We start from the raw sequence: 27,184 nt of genomic DNA on the forward strand, positions 1-27,184 counted from the left end.
ACGTTCATTAAATTTGAAATAATTCATCAAATTTGAAACTAATTCACCGTATTTGAAAAATGATCGCTGAATTTGGAAAAAGTTCATAAAAAATTGAAAAATAATTCATCAACTTTAAGAAAAGGTTCATCAAATTCGTTAAGAAAAGATCAACGAACCAGGAAGAGGAAAAAAATAAAGAAAATGAGGAAGTAATAAAAGAATAATAAATATGTACAATGCGAGGAGAGGTTTTGTGGTGTGGTGGTTAGTTCATCGGGCATCGAGAAAGGAGGTCAGTGGTTCGACGGGGACTCCTATTGCGCGCCTTCAGCACCGGGGAACGCAACCAGAGCCCACAGTCGCGTCTAGATGGGCTGGCCCAAGAACAAGCGCGGAGAGTAAGAATTCCACAAAAATGGCTGCCGATCTGAATTCGAACCACGCCTTCTCGGTTTTGTACGCACAAGCTAACCACTCGATCAACGACCTGTCAGTTGTTGTACTCAGCGAGAAACATTTCAGAATAAATTAGTAGATGCGCTATTTATTGCGCACTAAATGTACAGTTTATTTTTTTGAATTAACCAAAAACATGTTCATAGATTCCAAATGAAGTTTACGATAACTAAAAAATTCACGTATTCAATAAAAAGTTCACCAAATGGAAAAAATTCATGGATTTAAAATAAGTTCATTTTTAAATAAAAGGCTCAATATATTACCAAAAAATTGCACTCGAAAGCATTTTTGAATTTGTGAAAACACACAGAAAAAGAATAATGTTTGTGAGTTTCAAAAATGTTCATGCAATTTGGAAAAACAATTTTGTAATTTGTAAAAGAGTTCACCAAACTACAAAAATGTTCATTCAATTCTTAAACTGTTCACTGATTTTGGAAAAAGTTCATAATTTCTGAAAATAAGCTCATCGATTTTGAAAAAAATCTTCATTCATTTTTAAAAATAGTTCACAATAAAAACAGTTCATCGATCTTGGAAAAAAGTTCATCAAATCCAAAAAAAGTTTATCGATGTTGGAAAAGAGATCATCGATCCGAAAAATGTTCATAGAATTTAGAAAGGTTATAAATGTTGGAAAAAGTTCATTGGATTTGAAAAAAAGTTCAGTGGTTCTGAAAAACATTCATCGAATTTTACAAAAAGTTAATGGATTTTGAAAAAAGTGCATCAAATTTTAAAAACAGTTTAGTTATTTCGAAAAACTTTCATCAAATTTCATAAAAAATAATGGATTTTTAAAAAAAATCATCAAAACTATAATAGTTAATGGATTTTTTAAACAAATTCATCGAATTTAGAAAATGTTCATATTTTTTTTAAAACAATTCATCAAATTTTAGAAAATTTCACCGGATTTTAAAATGTTCATCTAGTTTGAAAAAGGAAATTGCCGATTTTCAATAAAATTTCATTGTTTTCTAAAAAACCATCTATTTTGAAAAAAAGTTCACCAATTGTGAAAAAAAATCATCAGCTTTTAGAAAAAGAGTTCATTCAGTTAAAAAAAAGAAAAAAATCATCCAAGAAAGAAATGAAAAATGAAAAATAGGGAAAAAGATATAAGAAGAAAGTGGTGGAAAGATGAAACTGGGTAGGGGAGGTGAATGGAGCCGTTTGGTTTGTGTAGCGATCATACCATGCCATCGGCAACAAGGTTGCAGGTTCGAATCGCAATGCTCGCACAATTTCTGGATTTTAGAAAACAGAAGAAAGAATATAGAATGGGCCGAGCCCAACTAACCCTGTTGCAGACGCCAGTTAACAGAAACAGATGAAACCCGCGCCTGCAGCGCTGAATAGGAAATGCCGGTTCAACTCACCATCCCGCATCATTTTTGGACACCGATGAAAAGGAACATACAGAATAAACAGATAAATGGACCAGCCTATCTCACGCGGCTGCATGCGCCGGTTAGGAAAATTACACAATGACCGATGCTGCAGCACCAGGATTTGCCTACGTATAGCTCAGGCATATATAACCACAACAAAAAGGAGTACCGCGTTCAAAAGCCCATACTAGTTAGGAAAATGAAAAAAAAATCTACCGCACAAAGGCCCAGCCTCTCACTCCTCACGCGAAAAAGAAAAAATATTGAAACAGGAGCGTGAGACACACACGCAGATCTCAGCGCATTATCTTTACCTACTACTAGCACAAATGTCCGTGCGTTGCAACGGGAGAAAAAATGAACAATAAAAAAAGTGTAGTCCATTGATAAAAATACGCGTGGATACTGTCAAAAAAAAGACACGTACGTAAGGTCTTAGATTATAAAATATGTACAAAGAAAGAACCTAGTGCAAGTATATCATGTCCAAAGATTATAACATTTTCCAAATATTGATGCTTAAGTTAACATGTTACAATACAAACAGTCGGTACGAAATAAAGACAAATATTGATTAGCATTGTATCCTAAATAGTATTTTTTTAAATATTTAATATGTAAAATAACAACATATTCAAACTCTACACATTTTTCTAATCAAGTTTCATATATAACATGTTTAAATTGGATTTACGGTTTAAAAGATATTGTTATTTGAAAATACACATTTATTCTGAATGGACTTTGAGGTTATTAACGCATATGTGAGGGGTGTACGTAAACAATTTAAAAAACGATTTGCTCTGAATATAATTTGGACCGCGGGTTATTTAGCACGAAAGTAAGGGGTTTTTGTGTAAAATGTGAAAAAACGGTTCGGCCTCACTTAAGAAACGTACCGCGGGTTAATTAGAGGAAACTACAAGGGTGTTTTTGCAAAAATGCCGCGACGGACGCCACAAGCAGTGCGTGCTTTATTATTAGGGGAGAATAAAGCAAATAGTGTTTCTTCCGTACGTCATCGAAATTGCTCTTAAAGTTGACTAAAATTACCCACCAATGCCACCTATAAGTCATAAAAAAGTTTTAAACAGGAAAATCTCCGGACTGGGCCAGCCCACGTAGGTACCTCCTATATTACGCTCTGGGCGTTGAAAAAAGATGCAGCACACCTGTTTGGGCCGACCCATGCATGGGCGCCTGTTTTTTAGTTTAGTTTTTATTTTTATTTTCAGTTCCATTTTGTTTTTCTACTTTAAATAATTTAGAACTTCAAACAACTTTTCTCAATTTTAAAAAACTGAGAATTTCTAAATAAAATTTTTAAAAAACATTTTTTTTTGAATTCAAAAACTACTCAGGAGTTTAAAAAAAATTGCATATAAAAAATGTTTAAACTTTGAGAAAATGTCCATAGAATAAAAAAGTCAACGATTTTAAACAAAAGTCCGTGTAAAAGTCTTAAAAACGGTTCGTGCCTCTGTTTTTAGTCTCATTTTTTATTTTCATTTTTCTGTTCCATTTTTTAGTTTAAATAATTTAGAACTTTGAAAAACCTTTGCAATGTATAAAACTGGGAATTTTGAAATAAAAGTTTGAAGAAAATATAAAATGTTTGTGAATTTAAAAAATGCTCAGGATTTTTGTAAAAATATTCGCATATTCAAAAAAATGTTCATAATTTTGAGAACAATGTTGGTGAAAACAATAAAAGTCCATGATTTTGAAAAAAAGTTTGTGTGTTATTTTTTGAGTGCAATTGAAAAAAATGTTTGCTAATTTTAAAAATGTTCATGCGAAATGTCCTAAAATTTTAAAGACATAATATGATCAACATCATTAGAGATTATAATAGTTTTTCTCCCGTTGCAACGCACGGGTCCTTTTGCTAGTTAATCCAATGAGTATGGAGGTGAATGATGTCAAACTAAAACTCAGCTAGCTGAGTATTAGCAAAATCGATAAAGTGTAATCTTTTTTTCCGTGTTCAATTTGTCAACTAAATTTTACGTCCACAAAGCTTGACATCGCAAGCACCGCCACTGCTTCCTAGCTAGCCAGGCCGTTTCTTCTTCTTCTTTCGGTCTTGCCACATCCGTGGCAAATGGCGGCATAAGATTTAGAGGCCAGAGGAGTCCGAGGTATAGGGGTTAAGCGGTTAGCGCCAACAATATGGGGAGACGGCCGTCCTACTCTGCTGCATAGGTCATTCCGCCGTTGATGACGACATATACCTTTTCTGTATTCTAAAGATCTGAGTAGTATAACGAGTTTGTTAACGATCTGCTACTACTTACTGTTGTCCTTCATTCTTGGTGACCTTGCCATTGTCAGAAGGTGCAGGGTCTTCCAAGAGGAAGGTAGCAAAACCTAGCCGCTAAAACCTTCCTATAAAAAGGCTTGCAAGTTTCAACAAATTCACTCCAGCTTTAATTTGCACTCATCATCCATCCATACGCTGGATTTCATGGGTCCTTTACAAGCTCTGAGCTTGCTCCTACTTGCCTCACTGGCCAGCTCGGCGGCGCCGCCACCGTCCGGCTACCGCTCCACGCTCACGCACATTGACTCCAAAGTCGGCTTCACCAAGGCAGAGCTGATGCGCCGAGCCGTGCACAGAAGCCGCCTCCGAGCGGCCACGATGCTACCGGGTTATTCCACGACGTCTTCAACCTCGAGCACCGGGCCAAGGCTCCGCTCGGGCCAAGCCGAGTACCTGATGGAGCTCGCCATCGGGACCCCTCCGGTGCCATTCGTCGCCCTCGCCGACACTGGCAGCGACCTCACCTGGACGCAGTGCCAGCCGTGCAAGCTGTGCTTCCCGCAGGACACACCCGTCTACGACCCGACCATCTCCTCCAGCTTCTCCCCTGTGCCCTGCTCCAGCGCCACCTGCCTGCCCATATGGAGCCGCAACTGCACCCCTACCGCGCTCTGCAGGTATCGCTACGCGTACGGCGACGGCGCCTACTCGGCCGGCGGCATGGGCACGGAGACGCTCACGTTCGGCAATAGCGCGCCCGGCGAAGCACCGGCCGCCTCCGCCGGAGGCGTCGCGTTCGGCTGCGGCACAGACAACGGGGGCGACTCATACAACTCCACCGGGACGGTCGGCCTCGGCCGCGGGAGCTTGTCCCTCGTGGCTCAGCTAGGGGTTGGAAAGTTCAGTTACTGCCTCACCGACTTCTTCAACACCAGCCTGGGCAGCCCGGTCCTGTTCGGCTCCCTCGCGGAGCTGGCCTCCAGTGGCGGCGCCGCCGCGCAGTCGACGCCCCTACTGCAGAGCCCGCAGAGCCCGTCGCGGTACTACGTCTCCCTCGAGGGCATATCGCTCGGCGACACCCGCCTGCCGATCCCGAACCAGACCTTCGCGCTGCGCGCCGACGGCACCGGCGGGATGATCGTGGACTCCGGCACCATCTTCACGGTCCTCGTGGAAAGTGCTTTCAGGGTGGTCGCCAACCACGTGGCCGAGCTGCTCGGCCAGCTGGCGATCAACGCCACGAGCCTGGACAACCCTTGCTTCCCGGCTCCTGCCGGTGAGCGGCAGCTCCCGGCCATGCCGGACATGGTGCTGCACTTCGCCGGCGGTGCGGATATGACGCTGCATAGGGACAACTACATGTCCTTCGACGAAGAGGACTCGTCCTTCTGCTTAAACATTGCTGGGGCGACGTCGACTTCGACTTCGGTGCTCGGCAATTTCCAGCAGCAGAATATACAGATGTTGTTTGACATCACCGTAGGGCAAATGTCATTTGTCCCTACCAACTGTAGTAAGCTCTGAGGTCTGAAGCTTATTACTTACTGTACTTTCTCGAGGTGTCCAAGCAATTGCTGGTTGATGTGAGTTCTTCCAAGTTACCCATGTGCATTCCCTTCTTGTCGGGAGGATGATTAGCATTTTCAGTAAAAAAGAGTATTTAACGAAAAACTACCACATTTCAAGGAAACGTGTCCAGGAACGAACACTTTAAGATTTTGTACGAAAAACTACCATTTTTTTCGTAATCCGTCGCGAAAATCTACCAAGTCGTCTAACCGCCCGCTTCGCTGCGTTTAACCCCGTTTCTGCCAGGCCGGGCCCATAGTTCCGGCTCCAGCGTGGCCAACGGTGGACAGCCGCGCATTAACTGCCGTTAACGACGCGTGTGCGGTCGGAAGCGACTGTCGGTGGTCCAATAAATGGGCCCACGGTGAGAGCGAGCTCAGCCACTCTCTCCCTCCTCTCGCTCACTCACTCATCCTCATCCTCTCACTCTCCCCTCGTCCTCTGAGCATATCATCGTCGCTGTCGCCGGCATTGCTGCCGGTAGAACTTGAGGATGGCATCCTGGATGGCGAGGAGAGCTCGGGCGAGGACATCTGTATGGTTTCAATGGATAGTCAGCTCTTTGTAAGTACATAATGGTGGAACATAGTTAGGGTTAGGGTTAGGTCATCCAAATTCGAGATTCCAAGTTTCATTTGGTTTGATATCAAGTTTCTTTTGCGGGAAACCCCCGACATTGTAGTGGATCCATCTTTCTGTGGTTCTTTCACTGAATCTGAGCCGGCGTGCATGATGCATCATCAGAGGCCGAAAAAGATGGTAGCTTTCGAAGGTACTTTGACTGGGAGGCGATTCCTCGGTTGTCCTGTGCAACATGTATTTAATCTTCAACGCTTACTTGTTTTGCTGGTGGAGATGTGTGTTGTGTGATGTGTTTTGCTGGTGGAGATGTGTGGTGCAGCAGGTATTAAGTTGTGTATAGATGTGTGATGTGCAGTGACAAGTGTCTTAGTGTTAACTGAATTTAAACACTTGACTGAAACTCACAACAAGTGTTAACTGTTAACTGAATATATTAGTTATTAACTAAATATATCTGTTAACTGAATATAATTGTTAACTGAATTTATGTGTGGTGCTAAATAAGGTGTTGTGTGCTTAGTTTTGAAAAATTATAGATTATGTTAGCTGAATTCAGAGAGCATTGATCTAAACATAGGTTTTGACTTAACTGAATTGAGTTTGTGACTTCAGTTATCTGTACTAAGTTTGTTAGTAAGGTGCTTAATTTTAAAAAATTGCTTATGTAGGATGAAGGTGTCAACTGTGGGATGGTGGAGTGGGTGGATGGTCCTTGGCCAAAGATTCTACAAAGGTGCCTATTAAGGATTTGGGACATGTACCATGAGCAGAACTTGGGTAGGGTGAAGGACAAACAAGCTCATGAGAAAGAGGTGGGCAAGCTAAAGAAGGAAATTGACTCCTGTTAAACAGCTACAGCCAGTTGGTGGAAGATGTATCCAAGCTTTTTGACTATCATGATAGCAAGATGTCTCATGACATGGAGTATACCAGTCAGGCAATCAATGATCTAAATAAAAAAGAAGAAAGAACTTGAGGATCAGGGATAAGTATGGAAAAGCTTAAGCTTTCCAAGGAGCAAAGGTGTATTCTTCGAAGCCAAGGAGATATCATTTAGAACATGAGGAAGGCCATGAAGGAAGTGCAGGGGGACATGGACCTACTTAAGGAAGAGAAGAAGAAGCTGGAGTATCTGATTGCTGATCTGCTCAAGGCTGGGCATGGCAGCAAAGATAAGCTGGAGAGGACCAAGGCAATAATGGATGAGTGAAGTTCTTGTTGTGTTTGTTAAGTAATTATTAGGCCTATATATATCTGGCCTTGGAATCCATATGGTTTTATCTATGATGGTTTAAGAACTAGGTGGTTTTATCTATGATGTAATGATTTTTATGTTAAGACCTACTATGCTAAGTTAAGTAAGTAAGAAGGTTTTATCTATGATGTAATGACTTTTAAGTTAAGACCTACTCCCTCCGTTCCTAAATATAAGTCTTTTTAGAGGTTCCACTAAAAGACTACATACGGATGTATATAGACATACTTTAGAGTGTAGATTCATTCATTTTGCTTCGTATGTAGTCCCCTAGTGAAATCTCTAAAAAAGACTTATATTTAGGAACGGAGGGAGTACTATGCTAAGTTAAGTAAGTAAGAAGGTTTTATCTATGATGAGGTTGTGACAGTAGTGACATACTTGGAAATGATGACATAAATAGGATGTGTTAGCAATATCTAGCTTACTGAACTTAGTGAACTGATAACATAGTATTGGCATAGATAGTCTGACATAGATAGTTAACTGACATAGTGCTGACCAAACTGACAGTCTAACTTACTAAACTAACATAAGACTGACAAAAGTGAAGATAAGTCCTAACCGACGAAACTAAATATAACATCTCACTTACGAAACTGGAGATAGCATCTCACTCCTCTTTCTTCAACATCTTCACGCGTTCGGAGCGCCGCACTGCAGTCTTCTTCCCCGCCGCACTCTTCTTCTTGGCCAGCGTCGGCGCGACAACATCTTCCTCCAGAACCTCTTGCTTCACGACGACGACCTCTGGGAGATCTGCGACCTCCGGTAGCTTCTCCACGTCAATTGGGAGGTTCTTGTGCCCCTCCACTGCATCGAGGACGGGCGCCAACAGCTGCACATACGGCACATCGTCGGAGAGTACGACGAGCTCCTCCACCTCGTCGTCAGAGTCGCCACATGAGTCCACCTCGGAGTCGTCGTCTGGGAGAGTGTTGCCTCTTGAGCTTGCGTCGGTTTTCCCTTGAAGAGGAAAGGGTGATGCAGCACAGGACCAGTAAGTATTTCCCTCAGTTTGAGAACCAAGGTATCAATCCAGTAGGAGAATCAAGCCAAGTGTCCAGAGTACCTGCGCAAACACAAACGAGCTTGCACCCAACGCTATAAAGGGGTTGTCAATCCCTTCACGAAGTAAAAGTGTAAGGCTGAAAATATGATGTGAAGTAGACCCGGGGTCCATATTGTTCACTAGAGGCTTCTCTCAAAATAGCAAATATTACGGTGGGTGAACAAATTACTGTCGAGCAATTGATAGAACCGCGCAAAGTCATGACGATATCTAAGGCAATGATCATCATATAGGCATCACGTCCGAGACAAGTAGACCGATACTTTCTGCATCTACTACTATTACTCCACACATCAACCGCTATCCAGCATGCATCTAGTGTATTGAGTTCATGACGAACAGAGTAACGCCTTAAGCAAGATGACATGATGTAGAGGGATAAACTCAAACCAATGAGGTAAACCCCATCTTTTTACCCTTGATGGCAACAACACGATGCGTGCCTCGCTACCCCTTCTGTCACTGGGTGAGGTCACCGCACGGTATGAACCCAAAACCAAGCACTTCTCCCATTGCAAGAATCATAGATCAAGTTGGCCAAACAAAACCCACAACTCGAAGAGAATTACAAGGATATGAAATCATGCATATAAGAGATCAGAAGAAACTCAAATAAGATTCATAGATAATCTGATCATAAATCCACAATTCATCGGATCTCGACAAACACACCGCAAAAGAAGATTACATTGGATAGATCTCCATGAAGATCATGGAGAACTTTGTATTGAAGATCCAAGAGAGAGAAGAAGCCATCTAGCTACTAGCTATGGACCCGAAGGTCTATGGTGAACTACTCACGCATCATCGGAGAAGTCATGGTGTTGATGAAGAAGCCCTCCGTATCTGAATCCCCCCTCCGGCAGGGCACCAGAACGTGCCCCAGATGGGATCTTGCGGAGACAGAAGCTTACGACGGCGGAAAAGTATTTTCGTGGATCTCTCGCGCAGTTTTGGATTTTTCAGGAATTTATAGGCGGAAGAGGTAGGGCAGACGAGCCACAGGGGGCCCACAAGCCTGCTAGGCGCCCCCTGGCCGCGCCTAGGGGGCTTGTGGCGTCCCCTGGTGTCCTCTGCCTTGGTTCTCATGTCCCATGCGTATCTTCTGTTCCGGAAAAAATCTTTTCGGAAGTTTTATTCCGTTTGGACACCGTTTAAAATTCTCCTCTGAAAGGGGTCAAAAACACGGAAAAAACAGGAACTAGCACTTGGCACTGAGATAATAAGTTAGTCCCAAAAAAGATATAAAAGGCATACAAAATATCCAAAGTTTGACAAGATAATAGCATGGAACTATCAAAAATTATAGATACGTTGGAGACGTATCAAGCATCCCCAAGCTTAACTCGTGCTCGTCCTCGAGTAGGGAAGTGATAAAGACTGAATTTTTGATGTGGAATGCTACCTAGCATAGTTGTCCTTTGTAACTTCTTTCATGTGACATGAATGTTCAGATCCGTAAGATTCAAAACAATAGTTTTCTATTGACATGAAAACAATAATACTTCAAGCAAACTAGCAAGGTAATCATGAACTTTCAAAATAACAAGGCCAAAGAAAGTTATCCCTACAAAATCATATAGTCTGGCTATGATCCATCATCCCCACACAACTAATTTAAATCATGCATAACCCCGGTATTGGCCAAGTAATTGTTTTCGCACTCTTAATTTCTCAAACCTTTTTCAACTCTCACGCAATACATGAGTGTGAGCCATGTATATAGCACTATGGTGGAATAGAGTGTGTTGGAGGTTGTGAGACAAAAAGGAGGAGATGGTCACATTGACTCGGCGTATCAAAGGACTATGGAGATGCCCATTAATAGATATCAATGTGAATAAGTAGGGATTGCCATACAAAGGATGCACTAGAGCTATACGTATGTGAAAGCTCAAAAGGAGAACTAGTGGGTGTGCATCCAACTTGCTTGCTCACGAAGACCTAGAGCAATTTTGAGGAAGCCCATAATTGGAATATACAAGCCAAGTTATATAATAAAGATTCCCACTAGCATATGGTGGTGACAAAACGACAGGCTCTCAATTATGAAGAACATGGTGCTATTATGAAGCACAAGTGTGGAAAGAGATAGTAGCATTGTCCCTTCTCTCTTTTTCTCTCCTTTTTTTTGTTTGGGCTCTTTGGCCTCTTTCCATATCTCTTTTTTTGTAGGCAACTTTGGCATTTTTTTTATTTCCTTACATGGGACAATGCTCTAATAATGATGATCATCACACTATTATTTACTCACAACTCAAAGCTTAGAACGATCATGACTCTATAGGAAATGCCTCCGGCAGTGTACCGGGATGTGCAACGATCTAGCTTGGCGTATGACGTTGAAACATATCGTTAACTATCTTACGATCATGCAACGGCAATATGAGAGTGACAGCACAAGTCATGAGATGGAACGGTGGGAGTTGCATGGCAATATATCTCGGAATGGCTATGAAAATGTCATAGTAGGTAGGTATGGTGGCTGTTTTGAGGAAGGCATATGGTGGGTTTGTGCACCTGCAAAAATTGCGCGGTACTAGAGAGGCTAGCAAAGGTGGAAGGTGAAAGTGCATCTATACCATGGACTCACATTAGTCATGAAGAACTCACATACTTGTTGCGAAAGTTTTTATTAGTAATCGAAACAAAGTGCTAAACGCATACTCCTAGGGAAAGGGTTGGTAGGTGTTAACCATCGCGCGATCCCGACCGCAACACAAAGGATGACAATCAATAGATCAATTATGCTCCGACTTCCTAACATAGCGGTTCACCATACGTGCATGTTACGTGTAGTGCCCCAAGTGTAAAGCTTTCCCTTTTTGTAACCTTCCATGTGGGACCACCTTGACATTGTCATGAGAGCTAACTATGCATGTATGAATTCATGTGTCACCTTGTATTTCTTCTTTTTGCATGCATGCATTCATGTCATACCATTCTTACCATGCCTTGTGTTGCTTGCATCTATACCTTGCCATGTCTTAGAGTGGGTCTTGTAATTTCATGTGTTGATGCACATGTGATGATGGTGTGTGGTGTGTAGGAGTGGTTGCTATGTATTTTCAAAGCTCCTTGAAATTTCAATCCCTTTTCTTTTCCTTTTATCTCATGTTCAAAATTCCATCTTCCCAAAAGCTGTTTTAAAATGTCTTGTGTTTAGAGTTTATTGTGGAGATGATGATGTGATGATTTGGAGTTTTATTCTTGGTCTTGAGGATGAATATAAATCACAAAACAGAATAAATAAATGCTGTTTTGGATTTATGAAAGTAGCCTCATAAATGTTGGAAGTATTTTATTTAAATAGCTGGTTCATTTTCAGGTCGAGGGCAATTTTCCATTTGATTTTATCCCTTTTATTTTGTCATGTGCCTATTGTTCTTTCTCTGTTTTATTTTTAAAAGGAAATAGACAGGGGCTCTATTTCTCTATCTGGCGCACTAAGTGGGCTCCCTCCCACTTAGCGGCCCATCAGCCTTTCCCCTCGCGAGCCCGTCGCGCGTCCGTCGTCGTCCTCCCCCTTTCCAGCTCGACAGTGGGTCCCGCCTGTCAGCGTCTCCTTTGATCCCCTCTGTTCCACCGGAGAGAGCACGCGCACATGGCCACCCGCGCGCCCCTCGCTTCCCCCTCTCGCCCTATAAAGAGCCTTGGCGTCCGTGCCTCGGCTAGGGTTCCCCCTTCCGCCTCCGCTCCACCCAGATCTCATCACCCTCCTCTCTGCATCGTCGCAGCAAGGTAAGTGAGGCGGATCCGCCATGGCCGACGGTTGAAGGAGGTCGCCGTCGTCGCGGTGGTGCCTCTTCCTCCTCGACGAGAGGTCCAGGAGCTCGCGGGCCTCTCCAGGGGCTCGTTCCCACCGCTGGATCGACCATATCGCGCCTGCTACCTCTTCTCCACGACGGCGCGTCTTCTCTGACGAGCAGCTTCGCCGGCGCCCGTCTTCCTCTACTTCCACTACGTGACGCTTCCTCCTCGACCCGTGCGTGAGGTAGCGCTCCTCCTGCTTCCTCCCTGTCCCAGTTCGGGCACCGTAGCCGTAGAATCATTGTGTGCATCACCTCTATCGCCGGAGTCGCCGATCACTGTCGTCAGGCCATTGTAGAGTCCCTCGGGAGTAGTTAGGACGTGAAATGAGTTCATGTGTGTGTGGGCTTCCTGTTGGAATTATGCCCTAGAGGCAATAATAAATATAGTTATTATTATAATTCCTGTATCAAGATAATCGTTTATTATCCATGCTATAATTGTATTGAATGAAGACTTATATACATGTGTGGATACATAGACAAAACACTGTCCCTAGCAAGCCTCTAGTTGGCTAGCCAGTTGATCAAAGATAGTGAGTGTCTTCTGATTATAAACAAGGTGTTGTTGCTTGATAACTGGATCACGTTATTAGGAGAATCACGTGATGGACTAGACCCAAACTAATAGACGTAGCATGTTGATCGTGTCATTTTGTTGCTACTGTTTTCTCCGTGTCAAGTATTTGCTCCTATGACCATGAGATCATATAACTCACTCACACCGGAGGAATACTTTGTGTGTATCAAACGTCGCAACGTAACTGGGTGACTATAAATATGCTCTACAGGTATCTCCGAAGGTGTTCGTTGAGTTAGTATGGATCGAGACTGGGATTTGTCACTCCGTGTGACGGAGAGGTATCTCGGGGCCCACTCGGTAATACAACATCACACACAAGCCTTGAAAGCAATGTGAATTAGTGTAAGTTGCGGGATCTTGTATTACGGAACGAGTAAAGAGACTTGCCGGTAAACGAGATTGAAATAGGTATGCGGATACTGACGATCGAATCTCGGGCAAGTAACATACCGAAGGACAAAGGGAATGACATACGGGATTATATGAATCCTTGGCACTGAGGTTCAAACGATAAGATCTTCGTAGAATATGTAGGATCCAATATGGGCATCCAGGTACCGCTATTGGATATTGACCCCCTTGGTATGGCAAAACAAACTTCTTGTTGATATGGAGTTGCCGACCCCCTTGGGGGTCCTTGGACCCCAAGGCAAGGCTCCCCCTCTTCCCCCTATATATACGGAGGTTTTAGGGCTGATTTGAGACAACTTTGCCACGGCAGCCCGACCACATATCTCCACGGTTTTACCTCTAGATCGCGTTTCCGCGGAGCTCGGGCGGAGCCCTGCCGAGACAAGATCATCACCAACCTTCGGAGCGCCGTCACGCTGCCGGAGAACTCTTCTACCTCTTCGTCTCTCTTGCTGGATCAAGAAGGCCGAGATCATCGTCGAGCTGTACGTGTGCTGAACACGGAGGTGCCGTCCGTTCGGCACTAGATCGTGGGACTGATCGCGGGACGGTTCGTGGGGCAGATCGAGGGACGTGAGGACGTTCCACTACATCAACCGCGTTCACGAACGCTTCTTCTATATGGTCTACAAGGGTACGTAGATCACACATCCCCTCTCGTAGATGGACATCACCATGATAGGTCTTCGTGCGCGTAGGAAATTTTTTGTTTCCCATGCGATGTTCCCCAACACTTCCTCCCCTCCACGAGCCGGAGCTGGATTTGGCTCGCATCGCCGGCGAGACCCTTCCCCTGTTCCGGTCAGCCGCCGGTAGCAGATAAGCAGGGAGGTTACCTCTTCTGTTTCGCAGCGCGTAGTGGTTCAGACACCGTGTCGTAGCCCAGTGGTGGCTAGCGTGGCGTGCCTGATAGAGGGCGCGGGTTCGATTCCCCCCTTCAGCACCTTTTGCTATTTTTCGTTGCTCTGCACCGTAAGTCCTAGAGACAGTTTAACCTGATTGGGCTCCCCTCTCTGTTGAGTAAGCTAGCGCAACGCAGTGGTAGTGTAAGATGGCTTTGCACCAGAGGCACAGGGGTTCGATCCCCGGGGTGCCCCCCTTTTTCTTTTACCTCTTGTTTTATTTTTATTTTGCTGGATATGCTCTTTTTCTCTATTTGTTGTTTTGTGCCTTAAACATAAGATGGCATATGGCATAATATTATTTTGTTCCTCTGCTGCTATAGTAGACCAGATGGTATGTGTGTGTGTGTGTTCTTGTGAGAGATGCATGTGTGTGTGTGCATACACATGATGTTAGCCATATGTGTGTGTGTGTGTGTGTGTGTGTGTGGTGATGCTACCCTAGTATATGATGATATGTAGGTGGCTTATGTTCTTTGCTTGTGTGACTAGTTGGATGGCAGTAGATGATGTGCATGTGTGTGTGTGTGTTGCACGCACATGAGGTATTGCTAGTGTAGGTGTGCAAGTGAGTGTAGCCGTACTATCATTTGCTTGATAGCTTCCCTTATATTGTTCTTGGAGTCTTAGGGCTCATGATGAGATTGTGGTGTGATGTATAGGTGGCAAACCAGCCCCATGTGCAAGTTGTGCAACTCCTCATGTTTAATATGAGAGAGAGCATGATGTGTGTGTGGGGTGACTTAGTGAGAAGTATTTGTGTTGTTGATGTGCATGACACAAACATGGGGTTCAAACCCCCAAGTCGCTTTTTCATTGTGCACATGAGCTCAACCTTTGTAGTTGTTGTCTTAGTAGGAACTACATGAAATGATGCCCATTCCCTAGGCATGATTTGGAGTAGTTTACTCTCCCTTAATTGTGGTCACTTGTTCCAAGTAAGTGCCCACATATTATATATGATTTTGGGGTAGAATCTCCCAAGGAATCCAGTGGTGAAGTTTGTTTTGCCATTAGGATACTTTATGGAGTTGACATATTCAGATTTGTTGCAAGTTTGATCTTTGATTCCATGGAATAGGTGGAGCCCAAGGGCATGAGTTTTTGTGTGATAGTAGTAGGGGTTTTGCTCTACACCATAGTGGTGTCATTTATCATTTGGTGTTATGTGTGTGCAAACTATGCCTAGACAAAGTGGGCATGTGGCTGAAAATTCCAGATTAGTGAAATCTGGAATTTCACTAAGTCTGGGATTCTGTAAACATTTTCTTCTCTTATAGATGAGGATGTGCTGGTCATTGTGTTGAGAACTAGCCTTAGATCAGTGCTAGGATTTTGGACCTGATATGTTTGTGAAGCTACCTGTCAAATTTCATATCATTTGGAGTCCAGTAGGTTTTGTTTTGATTGCTGTCAAAAAGCTTCAGAACAAAGACAGAAACTCAGGTGCAGGAATTTTCACTAAGTCCCTGAGATCTGACGGTTTTGGGAAAGTTTGTGGCCTTGTATCTTCTAGAGTTTAATTCCTTTTGCTGTGATTCTTGCTGGTGCTTGTAGTGTTCTTGGTGCGCTACAGCCACATATATTATTTGTCATAGGTGGGTGGCTCTAGGTGCTTTACATGTAGCTCACAAAGTGCTATGATGCAGATTATGGCAGATTATGTAGTTTTGTCATTTTGATGATTGTGAGTGCTTAGTTGATGTTGTGGTGTTCTTGTTTGCTCCACCCCATCCATGATGGCTTTTTTTATGTCTTGGCAACCTGGGAATACCAGATTTGTGCCATTTGAGTGTGTGGTGATGATTTTGACACGTAGGGCTTCATATCTTGTTCGTTGATTCCCGTTGATCCGTAGCTCCGATTGTATTGTTCTTTATATGGTTTTGCATCGTTTTCACGAGACGCATCTGATCATGTCATTCTCATGCATGTCAAAATAACTTAGGGTACATTTCTGTCCAGAAACTTGCAGTAGTTTAATTTGCTTGTGCTAGAGATAGAAATAGTGGTGCATGCTCAATTTTCATCTCATGCATCATGTGATTGTTGCATCTTGTGGTGCTGCTGTTCATTGGATGTTATTCTCATGTTGGGTAGCACCGGGATCAGAGAACGAATACGTGGAGTCAGGAGAGTACGTGCAGGACGAACCAGAACCATTCCAAGCTAAGGATATCACAGGCAAGATGATATGACCTTGATTCCATCTCTAGACTTGTTATGCTAGTTTTCGATTCCATGTCTTATTTCTCGCTGCCTACCACTGAATTAAATTGCCTCTTCATATGCCATGACCCGAACACTGTTCCCTTCCTAGCAAAACTTGTATGGCTAAGTAGGCTTGCTCAGCTACTAATGTTAGCGTTGCTAGTTGCAGGTGCTTTGACTCATGTAGTCACATGAGCTTGATATCATTATCTTAAATTCTGTTATTTAATTAATGCACCTATATACTTGGTAAATGACGGGAGGCCTAGCCTTTTACCGGGTGCTTTGTTCCGTTATTGCCGCCTTAGTTACCGGTTACCGGTGTTTGATTCCATAACGATCGCTCCTAACACGTTCGGGGTTGTTATGGGTGTTGGAAATATGCCCTAGAGGCAATAATAAATTAGTTATTATTATATTTCTTTGTTCATGATAATCGTTTATTATCCATGCTATAATTGTATTGATTGGAAACACAATACTTGTGTGGATACATAGACAAAACACTGTCCCTAGTAAGCCTCTAGTTGACTAGCTCGTTGATCAAAGATGGCCAAGGTTTCCTGGCCATAGGCAAGTGTTGTTACTTGATAACGGGATCACATCATTAGGAGAATCATGTGATGGACTAGACCCAAACTAATAGACGTAGCATGTTGATCGTTTCATTTTGTTGCTACTGTTTTCTGCGTGTCAAGTATTTGTTCCTATGACCATGAGATCATATAACTCACTGACACCAGAGGAATACTTTGTGTGTATCAAACGTCACAACATAACTGGGTGACTATAACGATGCTCTACAGGTATCTCCGAAGGTGTTCGTTGAGTTAGTATGGATCGAGACTGGGATTTGTCACTCCGTGTGACGGAGAAGTATCTCGGGCCCCACTCGGTAATACAACATCACACACAAGCCTTGCAAGCAATGTGACTTAGTGTAAGTTGCGGGATCTTGTATTATGGAACGAGTAAAGAGACTTGCCGGTAAACGAGATTGAAATAGGTATGCGGATACTGACGATCGAATCTCGGGCAAGTAACATACCGAAGGACAAAGGGAATGACATACGGGATTATATGAATCCTTGGCACTGAGGTTCAAACGATAAGATCTTCGTTGAATATGTAGGACCCAATATGGGCATCCAGTCCCGCTATTGGATATTGACCGAGGAGTCTCTCGGGTCATGTCTACATAGTTCTCGAACCCGCAGGGTCTGCACACTTAAGGTTCGACGTTGTTTTATGCGTATTTGAGTTATATGGTTGGTTACCGAATGTTGTTCGGAGTCCCGGATGAGATCACGGACGTCACGAGGGTTTCCGGAATGGTCCGAAAACGAAGATTGATATATAGGATGACCTCATTTGATTACCGGAAGGTTTTCGGAGTTACCGGGAATGTACCGGGAATGACGAATGGGTTCCGGGTGTTCACCGGGGGGGGCAACCCACCCCGGGGAAGCCCATAGGCCTTGGGGGTGGCGCACCAGCCCTTAGTGGGCTGGTGGGACAGCCCAAGAAGGCCATATGCGCCATAGGAAGAAAATCAAAGATAAAAAAAAGGAGGAGGTGGGAAAGGGAAGAAGGACTCCACCTTCCAAACCAAGTTGGATTCGGTTTGGAAGGGGAGACCTTCCCCCCTTGGCTCAGCCGACCCCCTTGGGAGTCCTTGGACCCCAAGGCAAGGCTCCCCCTCCTCCCCCTATATATACGGAGGTTTCAGGGCTGATTTGAGACAACTTTGCCACGGCAGCCCGACCACATATCTCCACGGTTTTTCCTCTAGATCGTGTTTCTGCGGAGCTCGGGCGGAGCCCTGCTGAGATAAGATCACCACCAACCTCCGGAGCGCCGTCACGCTGCCGGAGAACTCTTCTACCTATCCGTCTCTCTTGCTGGATCAAGAAGGCCGAGATCATCGTCGAGCTGTACGTGTGCTGAACGCGGAGGTGCCGTCCGTTCGGCACTAGATCGTGGGACTGATCGCGGGACGGTTCGCGGGGCGGATCTAGGTACGTGAGGACGTTCCACTACATCAACCGCGTTCACTAATGCTTCTGCTGTACGGTCTACAAGGGTACGTAGATCACACATCCCCTCTCGTAGATGGACATCACCATGATAGGTCTTCGTGCGCGTAGGAAATTTTTTGTTTCCCATGCGACGTTCCCCAACAGTGGCATCATGAGCTAGGCTCATGCGTAGATGTCTTCTCGAGTAGAACACAAACGTTTTTGTGGGCGGTGATGTGCGTTTTGCTGCCCTCCTTAGTCTCTTCTTGATTCTGCAGTATTGTTGGATTGAAGCGGCTTGGACCGACATTACTCGTACGCTTACGAGAGACTGGTTTCATCGCTACGAGTAACCCCGTTGCTCAAAGATGACTGGCAAGTGTCAGTTTCTCCAACTTTAGTTGAATCGGGTTTGACCGAGGAGGTCCTTGGATGAGGTTAATTAGCAACTCATATATCTCCGTTGTGGTGTTTGCGTAAGTACGATGCGATCCTACTAGATACCCTTGGTCACCACGTAAAACATGCAACAACAAAATTAGAGGACGTCTAACTTGTTTTTGCAGGGTATGCTTGTGATGTGATATGGCCAACGATGTGATGTGATATATTGGATGTATGAGATGATCATGTTGTAATAGATAATATCGACTTGCACGTCGATGGTACGGCAACCGGCAGGAGCCATAGGGTTGTCTTTATACTAACGTTTGTGCTTGCAGATGCGTTTACTATTTTGCTAGGATGTAGCTTTAGTAGTAATAGCATGAGTAGCACGACAACCCCGATGGCGACACGTTGATGGAGATCATGGTGTGGCGCCGGTGACAAGAAGATCGTGCCGGTGCTTTGGTGATGGAGATCAAGGAGCACGTGATGATGGCCATATCATGTCACTTATGAATTGCATGTGATGTTAATCCTGTTATGCACCTTATTTTGCTTAGAACGACGGTAGCATTATGAGGTGATCTCTCACTAAAATTTCAAGACGAAATTGTGTTCTCCCCGACTGTGCACCGTTGCTACAGTTCGTCATTTCGAGACACCACGTGATGATCGGGTGTGATAGACTCAACGTTCACATACAACGGGTGCAAAACAGTTGCGCACGTGGAACACTCGAGTTAAGCTTGATGAGCCTAGCATGTGCAGACATGGCCTCGGAACACATGAGACCGAAAGATCGATCGTGAATCATATAGATGATATGATTAGAATAGGGATGCTTACCACTGAAACTATGCTCAACTCACGTGATGATCGGACTTGAGCTAGTGTACGTGGATCATGAACCACTCAAATGACTAGAGAGATGTACTTTTTGAGTGGGAGTTTAGCGAGTAATTTGATTAAGTTAAACTCTAATTATCTTGAACATAGTCTAAGTCCACTTTGAATATATTTGTGTTGTAGATCATGGCTCACGCGACAGTCACCCTGAATTTTAATACGTTCCTAGAGAAAGCTAAGTTGAAAGATGATGAAAGCAACTTTGTAGACTGGGCTCGTAATCTTAAGCTAATCTTACAAGCTGGGAAGAAGGATTATGTCCTTAATGCTGCGCTAGGAGATGAACCACCCGCTACGGCTGATCAGGATGTTAAGAACGCTTGGTTAGCACGTAAGGAGGACTACTCAGTAGTTCAATGTGCAGTCTTGTATGGCTTAGAACCGGGACTTCAACGTCGCTTTGAGCGTCATGGAGCATTTGAGATGTTCCAGGAGTTGAAGTTTATCTTTCAGAAGAACGCCCGGATCGAGAGGTATGAGACCTCCGATAAATTCTATGCTTGCAAGATGGAGGAGAACTCGTCTGTCAGTGAACATGTGCTCAAAATGTCTGGGTACTCAAACCGTCTAGCTGAGCTGGGGATTGAACTCCCGCAAGAAGCTATCACTGACAGAATCCTTCAATCACTGCCGCCAAGCTATAAAGGCTTTGTGTTTAACTACAACATGCAAGGGATGAACAAGTCTCCCGGCGAGTTGTTTGCGATGCTGAAAGTCGCAGAGTCTGAACTCCGTAAAGAGCATCAAGTGTTGATGGTGAATAAGACCACTAGTTTCAAGAGAAACGGCAAAGGCAAGAAGGGTAATTCAAAGAAGAGTGGCAAGCCTGTTGCCAATCCGACGAAGAAACCCAAAGCTGGACCTAAGCCTGAAACAGAGTGTTACTATTGCAAGGGTATGGGTCACTGGAAGCGCAATTGTCCCAAGTATCTGGCTGATAAGAAGGCGGCCAAAGAAAAATCAGGTATATTTGATATACATGTTATTGATGTGTACTTAACCGGCTCTCGTAGTAGTGCCTGGGTATTCGATACTGGTTCTGTTGCTCATATTTGCAACTCGAAACAGGAACTGCGGAATAGACGAAGGCTGGCGAAAGATGAAGTGACGATGCGCGTAGGAAATGGTTCCAAGGTTGATGCAATTGCCGTCGGCACAGTTTCACTTCAGTTACCATCAGGATTAGTTATGAACTTGAATCATTGTTATTTAGTGCCTGCGTTGAGCATGAACATTATATCTGGATCTTGTTTATTGCGAGACGGTTACTCTTTTAAGTCAGAGAATAATGGTTGTTCTATTTCTATGAGTAACATCTTTTATGGTCATGCACCCAATGTGAGAGGATTGTTCATATTTAATCTTGATAGTAATACACACATACATAACATTGAGACCAAAAGAGTTAGAGTTAACAATGATAGCGCCATATTTTTGTGGCACTGCCGCTTAGGTCATATTGGTGTAAAGCGCATGAAGAAACTCCATGCCGATGGACTTTTGGAGTCACTTGACTTTGATTCACTTGACACGTGCGAACCATGCCTCATGGGCAAGATGACTAAAACTCCGTTCTCTGGAACAATGGAGAGTGCAAGTGACTTGTTGGAAATCATACATACCGATGTGTGTGGTCCGATGAGCGTAGAGGCATGCGGCGGATATCGTTATTTTTCACCTTCACTAACGATTTGAGTAGATATGGTTATGTCTACTTAATGAAGCACAAGTCTGAAACATTTGAAAAGTTCAAGCAATTTCAGAGTGAAGTTGAAAATCATCGTAACAAGAAGATCAAGTTCCTACGGTCTGATCGTGGGGGTGAATATCTGAGTTTCGAGTTTGGTGCTCACTTAAGACAATGTGGAATTGTTTCACAGTTGACACCGCCTGGAACACCACAACGTAATGGTGTGTCCGAACGTCGTAATCGTACTTTATTAGAGATGGTGCGATCTATGATGTCTCTTACCGATTTGCCGTTATCGTTTTGGGGTTATGCATTAGAAACAACTGCATTCACTTTAAATAGGGCACCATCAAAATACGTTGAGACGACACCATACGAACTGTGGTATGGCAAAAGGCCAAAGTTGTCGTTTCTTAAAGTTTGGGGATGTGATGCTTATGTCAAAAAGCTTCAGCCTGAAAAGCTGGAACCCAAAGCGGAAAAGTGCATCTTCATAGGTTACCCAAAAGAGACAGTTGGGTACACCTTCTATCTCAAATCCGAGGGCAAAGTGTTTGTTGCTAAAAACGGAGCTTTTCTCGAGAAGGAGTTTCTCTCGAGAGAATTGAGTGGGAGGAAGATAGAACTTGATGAGGTTGTCGAACCTCTCATCCCTCTGGATGGTGGCGCAGGGCAAGGGGAAACCTCTGTCGTTGCGACGCCGGTTGAGGAGGAAGTTAATGATGATGATCATGAAACTCCGGTTCAAGTTTCTGTCGAACCACGCAGGTCGACGAGACCACGTGCTGCTCCAGAGTGGTACGGTAATCCCGTCTTGTCAGTCATGTTGTTAGACAACAATGAACCTGCAAATTATGAAGAAGCAATGGTGGGCCCAGATTCCAACAAATGGCTAGAAGCCATGAAGTCCGAGATAGGATCCATGTATGAGAACAAAGTGTGGACTTTGGAAGTATTACCTGAGGGCAGCAAGGCTATTCAGAACAAATGGATCTTTAAGAGGAAGATGGACGCTCACGGCAATGTGACCGTTTATAAAGCTCGACTTGTGGCAAAGGGTTTTTCACAAGTTCAAGGAGTTGACTACGATGAGACATTCTCACCCGTAGCGATGCTTAAGTCCGTCAGAATCATGTTAGCAATAGCTGCATTTTTCGATTATGAAATCTGGCAGATGGATGTCAAAACGGCGTTCCTTAACGGTTTCCTTAAGGAAGAGTTGTATATGATGCAACCCGAAGGTTTTGTCAATCCTAAGAATGCTAACAAGGTGTGCAAGCTCCAGCGATCCATTTATGGACTGGTGCAAGCATCTCGGAGTTGGGACAAACGCTTTGATGAGGTGATCAAAGCATTTGGGTTTATACAAGTGGTTGGAGAATCTTGTATTTACAAGAAAGTGAGTGGGAGCTCTGTGGCGTTTCTAATATTATATGTGGATGACATATTGCTGATTGGAAACAACGTAGAGTTTTTGGAGAGCATAAAGGATTACTTGAATAAAAGTTTCTCTATGAAGGACCTAGGAGAAGCTGCTTACATTCTAGGTACGAGATTGAGTAAGACTCAGTGCCCAGCAATTGATGAGGATAGAGAGCATATGAGCACCGTCCCCTATGCTTCAGCCATAGGTTCTATCATGTATGCAATGTTGTGCACTAGACCGGACGTTAGCCTGGCCATAAGTATGGCAGGCAGGTTCCAGAGTAATCCAGGAGTGGATCACTGGACGGCGGTCAAGAATATCCTGAAGTACCTGAAAAGGACTAAGGAGATGTTTCTCGTGTATGGAGGTGACGAAGAGCTCGCCGTAAAGGGTTACTTCGCTGCAAGCTTTGACACAGATCCGGACGACTCTAAGTCGCAGACCGGATACGTATTTATTCTTAATGGGGGTGCGGTAAGCTGGTGCAGTTCCAAGCAAAGCGTCGTAGCAGATTCTACATGTGAAGCGGAGTACATGGCTGCCTCGGAGGCAACTAAGGAGGGTGTCTGGATGAAGCAGTTCATGACGGATCTTGGAGTGGTGCCAAGTGCACTGAATCCAATAACCTTGTTCTGTGACAACACGGGTGCCATTGCCTTAGCAAAGGAACCACGGTTTCACAAGAAGTCCAGACACATCAAACGACGCTTCAACCTCATCCGCGACTACGTCGAAGGGGAGGACGTAAATATATGCAAAATGCACACGAATCTAAATGTAGCAGACCCGCTGACTAAATCTCTTCCACGGGCAAAGCATGATCAACACCAGAACTGTATGGGTGTTAGATTTATTACAATGTAATTCGCATGATGATGTGAGGGCTAGATTATTGACTCTAGTGCAAGTGGGAGACTGTTGGAATTATGCCCTAGAGGCAATAATAAATATAGTTATTATTATAATTCCTGTATCAAGATAATCGTTTATTATCCATGATATAATTGTATTGAATGAAGACTTATAAACATGTGTGGATACATAGACAAAACACTGTCCCTAGCAAGCCTCTAGTTGGCTAGCGAGTTGATCAAAGATAGTCAGTGTCTTCTGATTATAAACAAGGTGTTGTTGCTTGATAACTGGATCACGTCATTAGGAGAATCACGTGATGGACTAGACCCAAACTAATAGACGTAGCATGTTGATCGTGTCATTTTGTTGCTACTGTTTTCTGCGTGTCAAGTATTTGTTCCTATGACCATGAGATCATATAACTCACTGACATCGGAGGAATACTTTGTGTGTATCAAACGTCGCAATGTAACTGGGTGACTATAAAGATGCTCTACAGGTATCTCCGAAGGTGTTCGTTGAGTTAGTATGGATCGAGACTGGGATTTGTCACTCCGTGTGACGGAGAGGTATCTCGGGGCCCACTCGGTAATACAACATCACACACAAGCCTTGCAAGCAATGTGACTTAGTGTAAGTTGCGGGATCTTGTATTACGGAACGAGTAAAGAGACTTGCCGGTAAACGAGATTGAAATAGGTATGCGGATACTGACGATCGAATCTCGGGCAAGTAACATACCGAAGGACAAAGGGAATGACATACGGGATTATATGAATCCTTGGCACTGAGGTTCAAATGATAAGATCTTCGTATAATATGTAGGATCCAATATGGGCATCCAGGTCCCGCTATTGGATATTGACCGAGGAGTCTCTCGGGTCATGTCTACATAGTTCTCGAACCCGCAGGGTCTGCACACTTAAGGTTCGACGTTGTTTTATGCGTATTTGAGTTATATGGTTGGTTACCGAATGTTGTTCGGAGTCCCGGATGAGATCACAGACGTCACGAGGGTTTCCGGAATGGTCCGGAAACGAAGATTGATATATAGGATGACCTCATTTGATTACCGGAAGGTTTTCGGAGTTACCGGGAATGTACCGGGAATGACGAATGGGTTCCGAGAGTTCACCGGGGGGGCAACCCACCCCGGGGAAGCCCATAGGCCTTGGGGGTGGCGCACCAGCCCTTAGTGGGCTGGTGGGACAGCCCAAGAAGTCCCTATGCGCCATAGGAAGAAAATCAAAGAGAAAAAAAAGGAGGTGGGAAAAGGGGGAAGGACTCCTCCTTCCAAACCTAGTTGGACTCGGTTTGGAAGGGGAGGGTTGCCCCCTTGGCTCGGCCAAAGCCCTTGAGGGTCCTTGGACCCCAAGGCAAGGCTCCCCCTCTTCCCCCTATATATACGGAGGTTTTAGGGCTGATTTGAGACGACTTTTCCACGGCAGCCCGACCACATACCTCCACGGTTTTACCTCTAGATCGCGTTTCCGCGGAGCTCGGGCGGAGCCCTGCCGAGATAAGATCACCACCAACCTTCGGAGCACCGTCACGCTGCCGGAGAACTCTTCTACCTCTCCGTCTCTCTTGCTGGATCAAGAAGGCCGAGATCATCGTCGAGCTGTACGTGTGCTGAACGCGGAGGTGCCGTCCGTTCGGCACTAGATCGTGGGACTGATCGCGGGACGGTTCGCGGGGCGGATCGAGGGACGTGAGGACATTCCACTACATCAACCGCGTTCACTAACACTTCTGCTGTACGGTCTACAAGGGTACATAGATCACACATCCCCTCTCATAGATGGACATCACCATGATAGGTCTTCGTGCGCGTAGGAAATTTTTTGTTTCCCATGCAACGTTCCCCAACAATTTCGACATCGACTTAATTCTTGGTATGGACTGGTTGGCCATGAACAAGGCGTCAATTGATTGTGAAGCTAAAGAAGTCAAGCTTACCCACTCTTCGGAGGATGTGATTATATTCGCGGCGCGCGATGATACAATCCGTTTGTTCTCCTTGAATGAAAAGGGTGAGATCAATCCTATTGAGCAAGTTCCAGTGGTTTGCGAATATCAAGATGTGTTTCCCGAAGAGCTGCCAGGCATGCCTCCGCACCGTGAAGTTGAGTTCGTCATTGAGCTTGAGCCAGGCATAGAGCCAGTGTGCAAACGGCCGTACAAGTTCGGTCCAGAAGAATTGAAGGAACTCAAGAGGCAACTCGATGAGCAGGAGCGTTTGGGTTTGATCAGACCAAGCTCATCTTCGTGGGGATGTGGTGTTCTATTTGTCAAGAAGAAGGATGGTTCAGACCGGCTGTGTGTCGATTACCGCCCATTGAACAAGAAGACAATCAAGAACAAATATCCACTTCCGAACATAACTGAATTGTTCGAACAGTTGAAGGGTGCTAAAGTATTCTCCAAGCTTGATCTCAGAATGGGCTATCATCAAATTCACATTCGCGAGGAAGACATTCCAAAGACGGCCTTCAGGACTAGTTTTGGCTCGTATGAGTATACGGTCATGTCTTTTGGTCTGGCTAATGCTCCTCCGACTTTTTGTCGATTGATGAACTATATTTTCTCACCATACAAGAATGAATTTGTCTTGCTCTATCTCGACGACATTCTGGTCTTTTCTGAGGATGAGGAAGAACATGAGAGACATCTCAGGTTGGTGCTTGATAAACTGAGAGAATACAAGTTGTATGCCAAGTTTTCCAAGTGCGAGTTCTGGCTGAAAGAAGTGGTTTATCTTGGGCATATTATCTCTGCCGAGGGCATTAAGGTTGACCCGTCCAAGGTTCAAGCCATTGTTGAATGGGAACCTCCGCAGAATGTGAAGCAGCTTCGAAGCTTTCTCGGGCTTGCCGGATATTGCAGAAGATTCATGGAGCACTTCTCCAAAATCGCCAAACCGCTCTCTAGTCTTCTTCAGAAGGGTGTTAAGTATGTTTGGTCTCCAGAGTGTCAACTGGCTTTTGATACACTCAAAGAGAAGCTTATCTCCACTCCGGTATTGGCCCCTCCGGATGATTCCAAGCCGTACCAGGTCTTTTGCGATGCTTCTCTCCAGGGTCTTGGTGCAGTCTTGATGCAAGATAGGAAGGTGGTTGCTTATACCTCCAGGCAGCTGAAGCCTACGGAGAAGAACTATCCTATGCACGATCTCGAGCTAGCAGCTGTTGTGCATGCCTTGATGACTTGGAGACATCTCTTGTTGGAACGTAAGGTTGAAGTTTTCACCGATCACAAGAGTCTCAAGTATATCTTCACTCAGCCTAACTTGAATCTTCGGCAAACACGTTGGGTGGAAATGCTCCAGGATTTTAATCCGAGCGTTGAGTACACGCCAGGCAAGGAAAATGTTGTGGCAGATGCATTGAGCAGGAAGGCATATTGCAACA

The 27,184-nt window shown here is 44.4% G+C and overlaps 1 protein-coding gene and 1 pseudogene across 1 annotated transcript; one reads left to right on the forward strand and one right to left on the reverse strand.

The window, feature by feature from the left end:
• Positions 1-4,302: 4,302 nt before the first annotated feature.
• LOC123429677 (aspartic proteinase nepenthesin-1-like) lies at positions 4,303-5,622 on the forward strand. The gene has a single exon (XM_045113688.1). It carries the CDS (start codon positions 4,303-4,305, stop codon positions 5,620-5,622), a length of 1,320 nt encoding a protein of 439 aa, XP_044969623.1.
• Positions 5,623-8,117: 2,495 nt separating this feature from the next.
• The window catches only part of LOC123425643, a 41,843-nt pseudogene continuing 22,776 nt past the window's right edge, over positions 8,118-27,184 (reverse strand).

The sequence above is a fragment of the Hordeum vulgare genome, chromosome 2H (assembly GCF_904849725.1).
Source record: "Hordeum vulgare subsp. vulgare chromosome 2H, MorexV3_pseudomolecules_assembly, whole genome shotgun sequence".
Lineage (NCBI taxonomy): Eukaryota > Viridiplantae > Streptophyta > Magnoliopsida > Poales > Poaceae > Hordeum > Hordeum vulgare.